At 40.3% G+C, this 19,845-nt stretch overlaps 1 protein-coding gene across 2 annotated transcripts in view; it reads right to left on the reverse strand.

Annotated features, from left to right (window-relative positions):
- Nucleotides 1-19,845, reverse strand: part of bcar3 (BCAR3 adaptor protein, NSP family member) — a 67,871-nt gene that overhangs the window by 16,186 nt on the left and 31,840 nt on the right. For both annotated transcript variants that reach the window (XM_087831092.1, XM_087831091.1), the window contains one exon: nt 14,378-14,420. In XM_087831092.1, the coding sequence (XP_087687218.1) occupies nt 14,378-14,420 (43 nt within the window). The remainder of the gene's footprint in view (nt 1-14,377; nt 14,421-19,845) is intronic.

A 19,845-nucleotide genomic window follows, 5' to 3' on the forward strand; every position in this document is an offset into this window, starting at 1 on the left:
TGGACATTTATTCTTCCCGCTGCCTCAGCAGAGCAGTAAACATTATCAAGGACAGCTCCCACCCTGGTTTCAACATGTTCAGCCTGCTTCTCTCAGGGAAGCCCGGCTTGTAACCATCCATCCATCCATCCATCCATACATCCATACATTACATTACGTACATACATACATACATACATACATGAGATGCTCTGTATCTCATTGTACAACTGTATAGTGACAATAAAGGCATTCTATTCTATTCTATTCTATTCTATTCTACTTAAGAAATAGGGGGAAACAGCAAAGCCCCTTAAAGAAGCAACTGGCCCTTTAAGTTGATCTACTGTTCACCGAAGCCTCATCAGAAATGGTCTCTGTGGCTGTCAGAAAGTCATTATTAACTGAGGGAAACAGGGAGAATAGGGCTGAGGTTTTGCCAAATTACACAAGAACTGGACTGAAAGTCTGTGGCAACAAGACTTGTAGAGCGATGGATCCAAATTGGCAACTTTTAGTTAAAATTGCTGTCAACGTGGTCCAAAAAGAGGAGAGAGGTACCACAAGGAGCATCTACCTCCATCTTTAAAACACGATGGAGGATCTGTCACGGTTTGGGATGCGTTTGTGGTGCCGGGGATATTGTTACAATTGAATAAATGTAGAAAAGAATCATCAGATTTTTTAGCATGACAAACACTGCCAATGTAATGATGATGATGATGACCAAAGTTAGGCAACTGTTATGATGATGATAAATACATATTTACATGTCTCACAGCCTCTGGGGTAACAGTACTGGCTCAGGTTCAGGTACAGTTACAGGTAAACTTTCAACTGACAGTCTTCAGCTAAAAGTCTGAAGACTGAAGGTCGTCATGGACACGCTCTCAGAAGAAGGCTTTGATCCAAGAAGAAGAAGAAGAGGTTTGAGGTAGAACACTGAGGAAAAAAGCAAACACGCTCACACAAACAGGAATTACTAATCCATGTCCATGCAGGAAACTTGGAATATCATATCTGTGCCATTTTTATCTCTCTGCTAGTGTAGACTAGCTCTCTTCCTCTCTAAAGTCATTAGAATAGACCCCCTGCCCCGAGTCTCCATACATGACAGAAAATCAAAGTGTCACATTACAGCAAACATTAAACTGATCACTGGCTTGGCACCATAGTGCACATCCAACAATTTACTTTATTTCCAGTTTGAACCAGAACCACTGTGTATGTGTGTGTGCAGCAGTGGAAAATACTTGAGGCAGTGTAATTGTGCTGTCACTTAGTCTCCTGGGCTCATGTTTTTTTCCTGCCATTTTTTAAACAAAAGATTCAACGAATAAGTAAATGATAACAGACAGTCTGAATTACATGATCATTTTATTGGAGCTTTCTCTTATCAATTAACATTAACAGTTGGTGCCACTGGAGTAAGGTAATGGTCTATCTAACATCTGTCTATCTAACAGCTGACTGACAGACAAACATTTGCTCATAGATGCACTTTTTGTTGTTATATTTACTTATAGATCATCCATAGCTATTTGGATATGTCTCCGACAGGGACAACACGTGGACAGAGATAGACAGGGACCAAACTACAACTCCAAATTCACGCACCTTTCTTTTGTTTCACTTTTTGTTTTGCTTTTAATCATTTTCTTTCCTTAGGTGCTGTGATGTGATAAAACAGGATACACTACACCCATAACGCACGACTTGCAGCATGTTTTTCCTGTTGTACGGGCATTGCGCAACAATTTTAAAATGCACATGATCAACTGTAATAACTGAAAACATGAGGGCTGCTGGTTTGTATTATTCCCAGCTTATCTGGATTTGTTACCGACTCCACTTGCATTTGTGATTCTCACACTTATTTCAAAAGACACAATACGTTGCTTTTACGTCTGCAGTCTCAGTGCCAACAGACTGATGAATGAAAGCGCGGGAGAGCTGGTGAGAAGAGGGATGCACGGCAGCGGCAAGGATGACATGTACATATAAAGTTGAACAGTGATTAATGGAGATGGGGATAGATGGTTAATGCACATTAACAGAAGAGTGAAAGAGCACAGAAAGAAAAATTGAAGAGAAACTGAAGGAATAAGAGGAAGGAAGCAGAGAAGGAAATAGGAGGAAGGAGATGGATATATTGGATGTGAGGTTTTGTTTAATAGCCTGGCCTTTAATAAGACTCTGCAATATGATGTCATCCTCAGTGAGTGGCTACATTTATACCGTACCAGCCTCTGTGTGGACCACAACACAGCAGTGAAGTACAGTGAACTGGACTGGCCTGCTTCATGGCATACAGCCTTTCCTTCTAGTGTGAATGACTTCAGTTGTGACAAAATATGGGATAAACAATACACTGACGCTAAGCTTCATTTCATATGAACTGCAAAACCTGCTCAGCGTCATCGAATGGTGATGCTTACTGTTGAAACCCAAATTGAAATCAAAATAAAACCCATGCATTAAGATAAATGTTCTTCTTAAATTAGCAAAATCTCCTGACAGTCCCCATACAAATTAATGATAATTTGTATCAAATCATTCAATTTTGGATTCAGTGATTTTCGGTCCAGTTCTTGTGTAATTTGTCGTAGCTCAGCCTTTTCTCAGTCCCTTCATTAAGAATGACTTCGTAACAGCCACTGAGACCGTTTCTAATGAGGATACACTGCACACCATGCACCACGTTTTCAGCTAACAGCACTTTGGGAACCTCCTTGTTGTTGGAAAAATCCTATTTTATACCTGTTCAACTGTTATCTTTGGTATTTTTCATCGCTTAAACTAAAGAAATGGGAATAAATGATGTACCAAAAGGATGATTCTGTTCATCTGGACGTAGTGTTTTCAATGGGAGAAACGTTTCGTCACTCATCCAAGTGACTTCTTTAGTCTCAGCTGACTGCAGGTTTTCACAACCTTAGTTAGTTCAGTTTTATTTATACAGCGCCAAATGACAGCAAAAGTCGCCTCAAAGTGCTTTATATGGTAAGGTAGACCCTGCTGCAAACGTTAACAATCTTACAATGCTGTGATTGCAACCATTCCCCAACTCTCTGTGAATGGTACTCATGGCCATTGATCAGTAGTCTTTGATCAATGGTCATGACAATTTGCATAAATGATCAAGGGATCTGACCTCACAGCCCATTGTTTATTAAGTGGGCTGGTTTCAGTCATTGTGCAAATGTACTGTTTATAAGATTGGGGAAACCTGCAGTCAGCTGAGACTGAAGAAGTCACTTGGATGAGTGAAGAAATGTTTCTCCCACTGAAAACGCTACATCCAGATGAACAGAATCAACTTTTGGGATTTACTTACCTGGATGAGCATGCATCAAGATGAACAAATGATGTGTTTTTACAATAGACTGCTTGTAACAAGGCGCCTAAAAATTGATTCTTTGTCATCCGTTATGTGTAGACAACAGTGATTCATCCCTCGAGTTGGATTATGTTTTGTGATTCATAGCTCAGTGTTAAGCAGCTTAACAAAAAAAAAAACTGACATGCCACAGAAAATAATCTCCAACTAAAAACAAAGGTACTGTTAAAAAGGATCTCTGCACTGATTGGATTTTCTTCTGATTTCATGGATTTGAAGATTGAAGGTACTTCAATCCTCACCTTACCTCAACCCTCTGTGGCTTATGCGCTGAAATAAAGCAGTGAACCTGAGATTCTTAGTTGATACCGCCAGCCTGCAGGATTGCAGATAACAAAAAACCCTGAAGACTGACTAGAAAAAGCAGCTCCATTTGAATCATGTTCAAATATGCAGCGGAGTCAGTATATCAACAATTCTTCAAACACCAACTAAAATACTGTAGAAGACCATAGAGGAAACTCTTCTGCTGCCTCAGTTGCAACACATTTCTTTCAAGAAGAAACAATAAAAACTATTGCCTTGGTCTCTGGTTGGGTCTCAAAATAATCTTTATCTGTGATGCTACACTGTACAGTGGGATTATGACCACTGCAGCAGTATACAAGCAACGCAGCACCATAACAGACACATCATTACAATTATGGTGACGTCTGAGATCATTTTAGAGGTGAAGTCAGGCTATGCAGCTTTTCATCTTCTTTATTTCTATTTTTAGAATGCAACCAATTAGTATTATGAAAGTCTTGAGGTGCTGAAGGCAAAAGTTTTGAAACTTCAACAAACAAAATGCTTAAATGAGAGTTGGGATACCCATTAAATGGGTTTCACTGGGGCAATCATCATTAAAATAACAACTCTTTGGTCTGCTGTACTTCTGGCATTTCCTTTTCATCTCTCTTACTTAACCATTTCAGTTTTTCCTCCTCCCTCTCTTCATGCTACCATTTCCCACTGTGTCTACATACTGCATAGTATGCATCCCCAATCAAGTCAAAGCTTTAAAAAGTGAATACATGAATGCAAACAGCAGTGCAGGTTGTGTCAACAATACATGTTGAATTGAGGTGGGCTTAATGAGAATATTCCTGCTGAACAGTCATGCAGCATCCAAATGCTTTTCCTCAGAGCAGCTTCAGTTTAGCTTTTTAGGGCCTGACAACAACACTGTGTTTGACTCTAACATTGAATTAAATGGGCATCATTACAGATGAGGACAGTTGATAAAACCTAATAGCTGTTGGTGTTTTGATTTTCTATCTCTGCGTGTTGTCTTCGTCATCAAAAAGGTCCCTTCCTTTCCTGTTTACACACAACTAAATACAAACATCTTCCTGTGTTTAGGCCAGAGAGCATCTGATTGGTCAGCCTGGGGCAGCCAAAGAGGGTTCATCGTCAGTGCCATGTTAATTTGTTCTGTAAGCCACAATCTCAGCACCAGCATCGGTGCCTCACTAATGCTCTTGTGGATGAGTGGGAACAAATCTCTGCAGCTAGGTTCCTGAACCTGTATGAACAACGACTGAATGGCTATAGCCTGTTGGTCATATACTGTGAAAGTCAAAAGGGGATTGCTTCCAGATTCAACTCCTACAGCGATATCTGAGGTCGACTGCCTCAAAAGATACAGATGAGATTCATGCTTAGTGATGTAAAAAGATTTTTTAGAAACAGTAGAAAGGATTGATCTCCAAGCAATGAGCTAAGCCTGAAATAGCAACTGAGGGTTTTTAAGTTTTAGAGCATCATGTTTTAAGAGCTAAAGATGAATAATGGTTTCTGCTATACAACGATAGAGAAAGAACCTTATCATGCAACGGGATTAAGATAAAAACTTTTTAATGCATAGTTTTACAGCAAATGTAAGCACAGAAGCAATCTAACTATGCATACAACCCAGCTATGTTGGATCATGGCAGCTAATGCAAACAAAAAAACGAAAAAGTGTCAATGATATGATCTAATAGCTAAGGATACCAGCACAAGTAAGCCTGAATCTCAGCAGGCACAGAAACAGGAAGCAGGGCCTCTGTGGATGGCAACCTCCCAGAGAAACAGATGGAGGGGAGAATGAAAAGGGGAATGGAACAAAACCCCAGGCAATATGGAGTCAAAAGTAAAGACACAGAGAGACAGAGAGAAAATAGAAAAGCACTAATGAAGAGGATGAGGATGAGCTGGGGGAAAACTCACAAAAGAGACAGAAGAGCATGAGATGGATGGGAGCGGTGCTGTGCAGTTCTGGTTCTTGAGAAAACAACAAAGATATCAAATAAGGATAACAAGTTCACATTGCATCGAAGCATCATTTAAATGAACAGACTGGAGGATTCTTAAAATAACCAAGAGAGTCACAGACAGAACATCTCAGGTTTTATTCATTCAATTTCTAAATGAGCAGTAATTTAACTATTGGTCATTTGTTTTCTCTCTGAAACAGAAGGTCTGGATAGACAGCACACATCAACAACAGTCATTAGAGGCAACTCTTAGTGAGAGGAAGTGCTGATGAACTGCCATATGCATTAAGTAGGAATCCAAGTTTTCCTGGATGGTTTGGATTGGTTTGAGAGCACAGAGTAATACTTTTCCCCCTCTTTGACAGCTTTCCATTTGAAGGGAAATGGATTTTAAGTGTATTTTTCCATAACACTTACATATGGTTGAGAGTTGACTGGAGAAAATGCACAGAAAAATATTGTCTGATGAAGATGCAATATGCTGAAAACTTCAGAACAACTTCTTGGCATACTTTGTGGTGAGATCAGTGCATCACCTTGTGTGCTCTTAGAAGATACATATAAAGACCTGTAAACAGACTTTATCCAGGCACAAAGTGCATTTTAGCAGCAGATGGAAATGTACAGAATTCGCTGAAGACAATCTCCAGGCTGATCCACAGAGGGACACACCACCCCACCTCAGCCTCCTGCCCCGCTGCTGCTCGCTGCATCCAATCAAGTAATGACATTCATACAATTTACTGATGTCATAAAGAAGACAAACTAGCACAAGCTGGTAATTTATCATCCACATGAGGACTACTACCCCTATCCTGTTAACTGTCTAACCATCTCACCACTTCCTTCACACACAGCCTTATCTGTCTGCCAGCACTAGTTATGGATGAAGCCAGCATATATCTCACAATCACACCCTCAGACAGACAGTCGCACAGTTGGCCATTTATGAGAGTGTCTGGTCTGACTAATAAAAGCCCAGTGTTCACAGTGAGAGTGATGGAAAAGAGAAGGACTATTTAGGCTGATTAGATTTTGCTCAGGCTGGAAGTGTTACCACACACTTTTCAGACTGTTTTCTGCAGGGCAATATGTTGTTTTCTTTCCACCATCTCCTTGAAACAACAAGATGAAACGAGCCTTGAAAAGCAGGCTTGCATTAAAGAATGTTTCTGAAGTTGCATGCTATTAATACTTTAAAGGCAAACAAACCTCTTACTTTTTAATCTACCCCTGGACTAAGATCATCTCATGATGGACAACACCAGCATAAAGTCTGTAGCATGCAAGCATTCACAAAACACCTGCACATGGGCACTTACAGTTACACCTTGTATGAGGAATTTTACACAAAGCAAAAGTACAAAACATGAAGATGAATTCAATGATAAAAATTGGTAACATGGACACATTCTCACACACACACTCTCCTGTGTTTCCTCACCTTTGCACCGATGACAGAATTCTTGTGGTAGAAGCAACACAGAGCTGCTGTCAGGGCTTTGAGGTTGCATCTCTCCGACATTATCGACTTGTTCTATCTGCCGACACTAACGGGGTAACAAATGCTGCCTTCGGCCAGCTCAGTTAGATCTGCGGTCAAGGTGACTGAAGAACTTGAACGACAAGTTCCCAATGATTCCCATTTGCCTCTTCCAGTAAAACCTTCATTAAGAGTTACACAGATGGTCGAGTACTAACTCTGCAGCTGGATCAATATGACAAGTCAGAAATTTTCCAGTCTCTCAGACTAAGGAGTGAACATCTCCCCTGGGATAACTGTTACTAACATTCTGTCGTCTCTGCCTCTCTCCTCCACAGTCCCCGCAGAGTGAGCCCTCCACTTTCTCACACATTTTTTCTTTAAATTTCCCTTTTGCCCTGCCCCCCTAAGCTCCATATATGGGAGAGAGAAAGACCCATGTGAGCTGGTTTGCACCAATCATGTGTTGATAAACTGGGAGTGACCCAAAGGCAGAGTCTCCCGCCTGCTCTCACTGCAAACACATGGGCAATGGAAAGAAAACTGTGTACATCGGCTTTGCATCCTCTGCATGCATTCAGTTTGACATTTCAAACCTAAACTGTTGCTATTGTTTCCCTCTGACTCAAAATGATTTTTTCAGAATTTGCACTGAGTGTGCTGATTGGTTTGTTACTCAATTTAGTCTCTAAAGTGACAGTTTGACCAAAATACTGGCCAAATAATTATGTATGCCTTTTCTGTCTGAGTACTCATAGCTGTGGAGTTTCTGCATTACTACTTTAGGTTTATCTGCCTAGCAAAAACAATGTCCAGCCCTTGTGTGACTGTCTTTCAGTCTCATATAGATGATGTTAAAGTTTCCATAAGAGATGCTCTTTTTTGGTGTAAAGCCATGGTTGGCGGCTCTTCCAACTGCTCAAACCAGCAGTTTGAGAACAGAAAACACATCACAGAAAAAACAAAAAAAACTAAAAGTATATCACTTCCACAGTTGGCAGTAAGTATTTTAAGAAATGAGTCACAAAGAAAGTTTCAATAGGAAATAGCTGCTGTTCAACCAGTGTTGTGTACTAAATAATCAACTTGGAGACAAAGGGAAGGGTCTGCTAAGAGTGTGTGCATGTGTGCTGTGGACTGACGCTGGCCACTTGTGTTACTTAATGCCAGCTGAGCAATTACACCCACACACTGGTGAAACTCCTAGGCTTTCACACCAGTTCACACACAGACCCATACTGACATCCGACATAAGGAAACTGGCCCCAAAGCAGGAAAGTGAAAAAGTATATTGGCATGAAAATATGATAAAGTTAATAAATATGTCGTTTTCAGGCCAGTAAAACTTATCAACTTCTTCAGGGAAGAAAGTGAGGAAAACGTCGGTTGGACAAACGTAACTAGATCCCGAGAGAAAATATAGCAGTGTACAAAGACAGAAAGAAAAGAAACAACCATGAGTATACAGCACAAACACTACCATCTCTACATAAGAACAGCCACTTGTACACAAAGACTAGACACACACTGAGGGTGACACGCCAGCAGCAACAAGTTGAAGGGAATATTCGGTCGCAGGAAACTGAGCCACTAATTACAGTGTGAACTCTCATGAGGACCCATGAAGGAAATACATGTAGAACATTCCCTAAGGCACCACATAGAGGCGCACACACTCCCACACACACACACACACACACACACACACACACACACACACACACACACACACACACACACACACACACACACGACTGGCGACCACAGCAGCCCCAAATCACCAGCTAGGCTAAACGTCCACCTTAAAATACACACATCCGTCGCTCCAGGAATGCTTTGGAAAAACAGTGAAGGACAGAAATTGGGGCGCTGAGGTTCTATGTTTTCTATTTCTATCTGTTTGTTGGTTCTGTCAAATACGAGAGACTGTGCTGTTTCAGCAACCTGAGGTAATTACATGAAACATAATAAAATGGAAAATTGGGGATGAAAGAGGGCTGTTTTTTATGTAAAAATTGGCTTAAATATGTAGTTTTATTTCAGGATGTATATTTTACTGTCCGGTGGGACTGAGAGAAACTATATGCAGTCAATGATGTTGAAAGTAAAGGATCTTTTCTCTTTTCATGATGTGTTAACAGAATATTCCACTCATCCTAGGATTTATTTTAACTTATTTTGCCAAAGCCTGAATTGAAGTATCTAAAGACATACAAGGCACCTAAATTTCCCATAATGCAGCTTAACTGGCCAAAGTACAATAGGACAACAGGATGCTAATGTAAGCCTGAACTGCCAGGAGCAGAGATGAGGAGTGTGGTACAAAGGTCTGGTAGACACCTCTTTCTAACTCTAGACAGATTGTAATATGTAAAACTGTTCTACACCCCATGCACGTTTAGGATTTTGCCACCAATATACAAAACTGATCAGAACAGTAGCAAAATATAAAGATGAGAAGTGCTTTCTACGGGAACGAACAAATACAAGTGATTCATCTTTCAGTTTGCATTTGTTCTATAAACACATCTCATACAATCTGCATCAAATTGCATTAGGTAGTAAACTTCATAAAGAATTCATGTCCAAATGTACTACACATCCATTTACAAGGTCACGATTCCCAACAGTCTCAATGATAACGAATACAGTAAAGGAGACATGCAGTAGGCACAGGTTTACATTTCCTGACAGTGGCTGCAAGCTTGGTTGGCAGAAATTGGATTCTACGGTGCAGTATGATATCACACCACAATCGAAGCTTCACTGTCCTTCTGTACCAGTTAGGCAGCATTCATCACGCTTCCTCATCCCCTAATGCATCAATAAAATCAGTGACACTTCTATTCACCCTCTGGGTGAGTCTGTCACATGCACACATGTGCAGACCGTGTGTGTATATGATGTGGGGGTGACTGAGTGATCAATAATATAATAGACTGCGATCTTGGTGTCGAGCCGTACTGATTGGTTCAACGTGATCCTTATATAGTCAGTGAAAGCGCACGCAGTAAGAGGCTACAATACATCTTATGTGGGTCAAAAGAGAAACTAATTTGTTGGTGTATTTGCTTTTGTAAAGTACACTGGAGCACCAAAGTTCCATAAACTACAATTAAAAATACAAACTACTACTCATACTTATTTACTTTATTGTATACTTGAAAAACAAGAATACAAACGTAACAATTTTACAAAGAGAAGATCAGCTTCACAGTTAATGCAGCATCTGATATTTGGTTTGAACACTGGAAAAAAATTTCCTCTTTTATTTACAGTGCAGACAATATAATATAACATGAAAGACAAGTATCAGAAAGGTTGAGGGTATTTCATACATATGAGCAACGTGACTTCCATTTTCATGACATGAAGACTGGTTCTAGACTATTTTCTTGTTGTTTTCTTCAGTACGATTATTCTGTGACTCTCTCTTTAGCCCAGATTTAGATTAAATCCATGTCTGGGAAACTGGCTCATATGGTTTGACCCAAATCTAAAAACAGACAATTACTCAGCATGAGCTACAACTGTTTAAAAACGGGCGATAGCTTCAATAAAGGAGAAAAAAATATCCGTGTCTAGATTATTACCCAAAAGTTTTAATGTTTTTTTTTTTTTTAGGTAAATCTGAATCTAAGATGACAAAGACAAACCTTGATGTTACTTGCTTTCTCCCTTGAGCATAGAGCGTATGATCACGATTTCTGTAATCTGACCACACTTGCTCAAAATCATCACTGAGAAAATCTGGAGACTGAACAGCCACTGATGAATTAACAGGAAAATTATTACTGATGATATTCTGTAGCAAGCTGGTGGGGGTTACTGGCCAGCTGCCTGTTCCACTTATAGGCTGACAAACTGAATAACTGACTGGGTGTCCAGTTCATGGACGAGCAGAGAGACAAACCAAGCTGGTTGGTGGGGTGCCGAGCGTGGCTGGCTGCTTGCTGTTGAAGTCATGCTGGCTCACTGACAGACTGGTATGAAAGTCACACTATTGTTTGGACTTCTAATTAACAAACATTCACAACAACATCCATCTACAGCGACATTTCTACTTTCGGGTCTGACAGTCCCTTTCCTCAGTTTGGCCAGCAGATGGTGCACTCCTCTAAAACTCAACAAATGCTTGAATAGCTGTTTGTAAGTGAATTCAAACAGTTACTGCTCTTTTATCTTTATTATTAGGAAAGCACCGTTTTAAACTGGTGCCTTCAGTATGTGTGTGTGCTCTATACAAGTGTCATCCACACAGAGTTAATAGCTACTGCAACCCAGGACCAGACCACACGCACACACGCACGCACACGCACACACACACACACAGAGAGCATTATTGTTTCCTAAAGCTCTCTCATGAGGGTTTACAGCAACTTTCAACTCATTGTGTGGGAAGAAAAGAGTGCAAAAGAGTCTTTTAGCAAAGGCTTAGTAGAAGAAGAGTTGTGTTCACACTGAATCACTGAGGGTCTTTCTTTTCCTCGCTCTATCATTTAATTTGTCATCAAATAACACAGAGATTGTGCTGTATTATACTACTGCCACCTATTGTACTATTAAGTCTGGCCAAGTCATAGTAAAATCAACAATCTGCTCCTATTACCTTCTACTCAGTAAAGTTATACAGTACTTATCTTGATACCTACTTTATAATCCTCAGTAAATTTTACTTTCTGTGAGAAAGAGACACTTCAATTTGACTTCATTCCTTCACCAGTGCTTTTGCCTCTTTGTCAGCACGATTACTAAACAACACCTTGTTGGTTTTCTTTAAATCTGGTCAATAGGTGGAGCACGATTAAAGGAAAAACCTTTACATTTAGCAAAATCTGGTTCCATTGTCTTTAAACGTGGAAGACAGGGCACTAGACTTCTTCTTCATGTTATGTCTATTTCTAGAGAAGGAAACAAGCTGATTGGATGCTTAGCGACGAACATCAAACAGAGGCTGTCAAAGAGAAGAGAAACTGGCCATAAGGTGGTGAAGTTGAGAATATATTAAAACTATTGTTTTCCACAGAGACTTCCTTCCCCACATACACCCATTCTGCTCACATCTACTTGACATAATCACAGAGAACAATGCAACACTCACTGTACTGACAACTGTTTGTAAAAAAACAGTTTCCAAAGCATATGCCACACAACACCTGTACTGTACCTGTACGGTCTATGTGTGTGTTTTCATCCACAGTGGAAATGCAAACACACCTGGAGCAGCACAGAAGCAGAGCTGACAGCTAGGCTTTCACACATATTATATAATACCTGGAATACAGTAGGCCACATATGCGGTCAGCACGCAGACGCGCACAAAATAGGCTACGCACTCTGTTGATACACCATGTGTGTGACCAAAGAAATGCACACAAAGTACTATTTGTGCATGTGGGCTCACAGGTTTGAGAGTGTTCTGTGAGGTTAGCTCCCACATGTGTGACCCGCTCCCATGGGAAGGACAGAGTTTGCTTTTTACAATGGGGTGTTAGCATCCAAACATATGAGCCAACAGATGGAGGAGAGAGGAGTAGTTGGAACGTGGTCGTACACAGAGAAAAAAAACTGATTTGAAAGAAAATGTTGGGAAAAAGAAAAGTGGAGAAACCACTGTGGGTTTGTATGTAATGACAGGCTTTATTTACAGTAAAATCTAGTAGTTTGCAGTAAATGTTATGACATCTGCAAAGATCTGAAAGAAACTAGTGATGTCGCTGTTCACAGGACAAAATTAGATCACATAGGTCGGTGTCATGAGGGCCAAAGCGTCGGTGTGGACACCACATAATGCAAACTTCATGCATGACTCCAGCTCAGGACATATTTGCATGCCACCCTCCTCTCTCTGATTTCCACTGTTTCTTGCCTACGTCTACAATCTATGACAGAGATGCAGGGATTGGACTGTAAAGTTTGAGTAATTTTTTAATTGTGAGGTATAAAAACAGTTTTTTTTCCCATTTGAGGAAAGAAAGTTTACCAATTTCACACAAACAAATATCATTTAGGAAAATGAAAAAATTATTTATTTTGATAGATAATGAAGTTGAGTGTAAATCGTCCACAAACCTGCGCATTTCTGTATGAACAGAAGGTACAGACGAGCCGTCTACGATGAGCTGTGCTGATACATGAACAGCTGTCTGTGACTACAGGCCTGATTATCTGCTGCGCTTTTTCCTCCCATGCCTTTGCCTCATAATACAATTTGATTTTTGCTGGTTTATTTGTTTACTTGTCTCTTCTCTAGCCACACAGTTGCAAGCGTGGGAATCGGAAAATTGTTCCTGTTTAATTTCATTCATTGATTTAAAACCAAAACAAAACATAAAAATACAGACTCTTTCCCAGTAATGCAATCATGTCAGTGTCTGTTTAACACTGTTGTTCTAAGAAACCTGCAAAAATACAGGCATAATTATGATTTAAATAAGGCAATGTCTGACTAAAGATTAGGTAAACCAGCTTCAGCACTCAATTTGGTTGCTGCTCAAAATGTATTTAGATTAGATACCCTGCCTTTTCTCCACTAAATGTGCAGTACAGAAGGTTTGTATTTTGTTTGATGGTCTTAATAATACAAATTTCTTAACAACCGAGCAGACAGGAGCCAAAAATAAGAAAGGCAAAGAACTGTGTTAACAGAACCATCGCATCTCGGTCGTCGTCCGTCTTTGACTGAAAACTGCGGTGCAGGTGGTACGAAAATGATTTAAAGCTGTGTGACAGCAACAAAACTGAGCGTATGATTTAAAGGCACATTATCCAAGTAGTCAAGGTGCAATTAGATTAACCTCACCTAAGAGTGATGTTTACACCTCAGTCTGCAGAAACAGCTGGTGTTTCATATCCAGTGGCAGATGTGTCCCGTTAGATGTAATCCTTTATTGGTGGGCTTTACTAAATGTTTTACTTTTATTCCCTCTGGCAAAATGTCTTTACTTTAGTACTGCAGTATTTTCACAGCAGGGTGGGAGGTCTGAGGTTTTACATAACTGCTAGTATAACTTTTTCCTTCCTACTATAATACACACAACAAGCTTCCACTTTAGTCTGCTAAACTAAATTAAGCCTGCCGAGGTCGTACATCTTATTTTACTTCTGTGTGTTTTACCATTTTACAATCAGTCTTTTTAAATACTGTTTTATGCGTTATAGAGGCAGTAATAAGCAGCCGTATTTTCAGTAAGCAAAATATTTACATTGATTATCATGGAACCGCTTATTTTCAGCAACAGCAGACAAACAATATAGCACCACTGCTTTTCCTACCTTAACGTAGTCCACTGTGGCGTCGGGCCCGGCTGCAGGCTCCCTGGGGAACACAGACAGAGACAAGGTCCGATTTAGAGAACACATCCTGCCAAAAGGACCCAGATGGGACCTTTAGGTCCTTCTTATAGCTCCTATTACAAATAAACTGCACAGTCAAGGCCGCTCGCTGACTGGTGCTGGGTAGATGGGTATTCAGGCCTCGTCACTCCGTAGGAGATGAATTATAGGTGTGGAGGTGTGGCACTTTTTCTAACAGGTCTAACAGGGTGATCCAAACAAGTGCCTGTTTGATAAGAAGCCAAACCTGCGCTCTAAAGCAGAGGGCTGATTCTTGTGGCAACGCAGAGTTAATCCACATCTACTACTGTAGGTCCCACTTGGGAGTGGGTTTCTCAAAGAAAAGAAAAAGAAAAAAGAATCAAGTGGAACCAAAGTTTGCACTACACTGCTTTAAGTCTCTTGTTTTCCCGGTTTTGCTGCCTGACTTTCACTCCCTTTCTTTTAGTGGTAAACATGTTCCCTTACTGCCTGTCTGACTTGGCCTCTCTCTCTCTCTCTCTCTCTCTCTCTCTCTCTCTCTCTCTCTCCTCCCCCATCATAACACATCGCAGCCACACGCCTGCCATTCAGAGTCCACTGACAATTTCACAGAGAGGTTAGAGCACACACACACAAACACACACTTTTCTAATTTCCTCTTTTTGCATTTTTCTGTAAATCTCTTATTCACAAAAAAATGCTTTTGTCCACCTTCCTAATCTCAGCTTACACGCGCTGCAGTTTTATCTGCTTTTTTAATCACTTTTGTTTATCAATTGTTTAAAGATCAGATTACTCATTTTCAATCTTCGTATTTTTGTTCTCCGTTTGTTTTTTCCGCCAATGTTAGCTTGTCATATTTTATCCCTTAACAAAACTCTTTCGGTGCTCTCCATCTCTGCGTTGAACATTGGGTACTCGAGTTGCAGCTCAGAGTCTCGACAGGAGGCTTACAACCAGGGGCTCAGTGAAAGGGGTAATTAGCTCAAATCCGTGGCTACATTACCAAGGTTGGTAGTTTAAATCCCTTAGGCCTGCACTGGTTTTCCCACGGGAATATTAGCACAGTCCATTACTTACCAAACCAAATATGTGCAGCTCTAAGCCCTCGCAGTTTAAACATGGCCCCAAATAATGAGTGGGATTTAGTTATGTAACTGAACAGAAGCCCCCATTCACAACAATGTATAGTCATCATTCATGGAAGGTGTTCAGATCTCTCTTACCCTTAATGAGTTTGCAGAACCGATGACATGCAGCACATTAAACCTGATTCTATTTTAGGTGCACAGATCAGTCATCTGGCAGGTCGTCAGGGCTTACAGATGAAATCTGCACCGAGGTTTCCTCTCAGTGGCCGTGTCTGACACCATCAGGAACTTCCTGAAGGTGCTGAGAGAAAGCACTTTCAGCTGCACCACAAGGAGATGCTACAGTAGGTCGCTCCGCCAGGTTGATTTTTTGTTTTGTTTCGTAGTGTCTCCACCTAAAATCAAACTGGGCATCCTTCACCAGTGTAAACCCCTACACTATACACTAAACATTCAGCCATTACAATAATACCATGTGTGTGTTGCATTTATGACATTTTAGAATGATTACCAACAAAACTTAAAAATTGCCAAACAGATGAAAACAACATCCATTAGCATGTGCAGTCCTATTTAGAAACAGATGAGTACAAAATAAATCAAATTAAATGTACTATAAAGTAAAACTTTAAGCACTTGAGTATACTGGAGCTGAACTAATTCCTTTGTGAGGTTTATTTGATGATTGTATGACTCAGTCTGTCACTGTATTTGGAAAAAGCGCCATAAATGTAATGTTGTGAAAGTGTTTGAAGTCTAAGAAGGGGGCGCTCTTTCAGGAATTCACGCTCTGAACCGCCCCCTTGCCTCACCTCCTAAACTGCCACAAAACTAGCAGCAGCATCGAGTTTGAAGATGTGATCAAGTGCTTTCGATCTACTCTACTTTCCACAGCATTTCCGAAATTGCTCCCTTTCATTCATTCCCATACAGCTGCCGTGTGCTTGTTCCTGAAACGTCTTTTCACATTTTTGGGGTTATTTTTTTTCACTGTAGACCATTTACAGAAGTAAGACAAGACAAGTTTCAGGTATTCGATAACGAATCTGTTTGCCTGCTGTTAAATTCTCAATTTTCCTTTGCTTTTTTTAAAAAAAAGTAAAATATACAACTACGAGGAATAAAAAAACTAGATGGGTACGTGTATGCATCCATGCTCTCCCCCACTATTCCAAAATTACAGGATGAATCACCAAGCGACAGATATAGCTTCCATTTACTCCATCCATCCATCCTCTTTCACTTATCCAATATAGGGGTCACAGTGGGGATGGCGCCTATCCCAGCTGTCTGATAGGTTGTGTACACCCTGGACAGGTCACCAGCCTACTGCAGGGTAATAGAGACACAAACATTTATGCTTACATTTGTACCTAAATTCAATTTTAAAAGTCACCAGTTAATCTAACACATATGTCTTTGGATTGTGGGAGGAAGCTATAAATAGCCAGAGACCTTCTTACCGTGAGATGACAGCACTAACCACTGCACTGCTGACATGCTGACAAAATTTAAAATGTGAACTGCTGGTGATACTCTATATCAAAGCAATAGGAAGCTTCTACCAATGGGAAAAGAGCTGTGAGTGGCTGCAGAGCCTCTGTCTTATGTTATAAAAGCACCTGCAGGTAATGCATTATGTTTGGCATACACTGATTAGTGCTTGATATTCAACGCTGAAGATAAAGGACATAGAAGCAGTAGAGGAATGTCTGTGGTTTGAAATCTAAACTAAAATCAGAAACTCACTGAACATTTTCTGTATCCATGTGTGTTGCTTCTCTGAGGTCAGTGGTTTGCTGGACCTTTGATGGGACCAAAGTTTTTTACCACTCCAACCACTTGCCCCTTGTAACCTCGGCCTGGATCTCCAGGATTAGGTGGGTTCAATGCAGACAGACAACACCCATCTATATCCTCCTGGGTTAAAAGTGCCAAAATTGAGGGAGGGAAATTCCCTTTTTTGAAAATTCCCCTCGGGCAGGTCAAAGGTCAGGCTCACAAACAGAGTGATAGCCCCGGAGCAAACAGAGATTCGGTGTCGCTCCTTGTGTGCTAGGTTAGCAATGTTTACTCATCCTGGCTACAGCGTTAAAAGAATTTAAACAGAGCATGATGGATGTGCGATAGCGAAGCATTCCAGGGGACACGAGCTGACCACTGCGAGGCAGCACTCGCCACAATCTTTTTCTGGCTACTGTTGTTCTTTGCACTTCACCGCACAATACTCGGCATGACCACAACTGGCTTAAGTTAGGAACTACACTATATTTGTGTGTGTGGGAGAGAGATTGTGTTGAAGGGAGGCTAAGACAGAGAGAGAGACAGACAGACAGACAAGGATAGGGAGAAATGGAAAAAGTTGATGGCAGCATGCAGAGTCTGAAGGCAGCCTACAGAGGTCAGTGTGCTTCCATTAGAAAGACTCCGTGAAAAGTCTCAATTTACTGTCAGTTTGTGTTTATCTTAGCTGATTTCTATGCATTATAGTTTTAATACCACAGGCTGAACAGTTATTCTAAAATAAATGGCATTAATTAATTCCCAAAATGCATTTGATCTTAGTTTCATACAATAAGCTGCAAAACACACTGTCTCTGTTGGCAGACAGTTGTCCTACAATGCAAAGCAGAAAGGAAACGGAGTAACAAAAACTAAATAAATTGATAAATTAGAATAAATTAGAATAAGATCTTTTCAGTACAAATAGGTAAAATACAAGGCTAAATGTCATTTGCACTGCTGTAGATAGCAGATTTATTCTGAATCATCCCCTTTCCAGGACAATCTGTTGGGTTTAGCCTACAATGATTCAGCTTTCACAAAACTACAAAAAAACAATAATATTGAGTGCATTTGGAAAAAGGAAGTCCATTTTGTTCTTGATGATCAATGATGATCTGTTTACTGGTATGCATTTTATAGTGCATCCAAGGTATCCAAGGTAGCATAATGTTTAAAATTAAACACTGAACTATTGTTCTGAAGAAATGTTTGATATCTGTTTGTGTAGAATTGGCTTTCCTTGGATTTGAAATCCGTGAACTACCTTGCTATCTTTAAAAACAAGTTTAAGATCCACCTGTGCACGATTGCGTTTGTTTTGTTTTATCCATTTATACAATTTGTTGCATCTCATTTTATATGGTAAAGCACTTTCTGGCTCTTAAAAAGCACTATATGAACAAACCTTACATAAAGTACTTGTTAGTGAGTTATTGTTAGCGGGTGGGGAATTCAGAATTTCATTTACACTATACAAGTAAAAGGAAAAGTTTCAGATGTCACCAGTCTGTTATTGTCAATCTATACTCCCTCCAACTCTGAACTCTCTCTGCTCAGTTTCCTCCTCCCCCTCCTTTCTTGGTGGTCCTAGAGCTGCCCTCAGAGGTCAACACAAAGACACATGGACCAATGGGAAGATAGTGTGACATAAGGTTAGGGGTCATAGGCCAGCAATGGACAGTTAGTGGTTACATTCCATAAAGACATACTCATCATTTTATAGAAATCTCTGCTGTGAATTGTTTGTAGTTTGAAACCAAATGACCAGAGGTGGGAAGAAATTCTGGAATTTGGAAAATTTCTGGGAGTGTTAAGATCACAGTAAGCAAGCAATCTATATATGCAATAGAAAAATAAAAAGTTTGAATGTTTTAGTTTGAATAGGAAAAAGAATTTGTGTCAACTCATAAAAACTAAGAAGAACCAGCATAATTGAACAGGAAACTTTAAATTTGAGGACGTGGACTTGAATAAGATACTTCCCTTTCTGTCAGGTCATTAGCTGCCATCCTTACATTATGGCTCAGTCACACTAGAGTCAAAATAGAAGAGCGTGTGACTAGGTGGTTGTCATGGTTGCACATGTCCTCAACCTCAGGGTGATCATTTTCAATCACAAGGTTTGCCTGGGTGCAGAAAGCACATGGCTACAAAAACTGTGGCCCAACTTGGACTGACTGCGACCCCACACAGACAGATTGGAGTGTGCAAGCAAATTATTGCCGTCTAATTCATAAATGCAGACTTGCAGCTTGCCAACACACTGTAATCAATCTGACGACAGCAATTGACTGAGTGTGTGCAAACCTGGTCCTCGTCTTTGAAGCAACCATTTCAAAGGCATCGAGATCCAAAGTTTATTACTTAAAGTTGCAATAATTTTGGATCTACTCTGACTGCTTAAAGGGAACACTATTGACATTCTTTGCTGTCAGCCTAAAGTGGAGTTAATGGCAAACAATCTAAATCAAATTAGACACATTTTTAAAAAAATGAAAAGTAGCTCAGAATGCAAAACTGTGTTATATCACCTGAAGTTATTCAGCTCAA

This window comes from Neolamprologus brichardi, chromosome 17 (genome assembly GCF_056152115.1).
Source record: "Neolamprologus brichardi isolate AB-2024 chromosome 17, ASM5615211v1, whole genome shotgun sequence".
NCBI classification, from domain to species: domain Eukaryota; kingdom Metazoa; phylum Chordata; class Actinopteri; order Cichliformes; family Cichlidae; genus Neolamprologus; species Neolamprologus brichardi.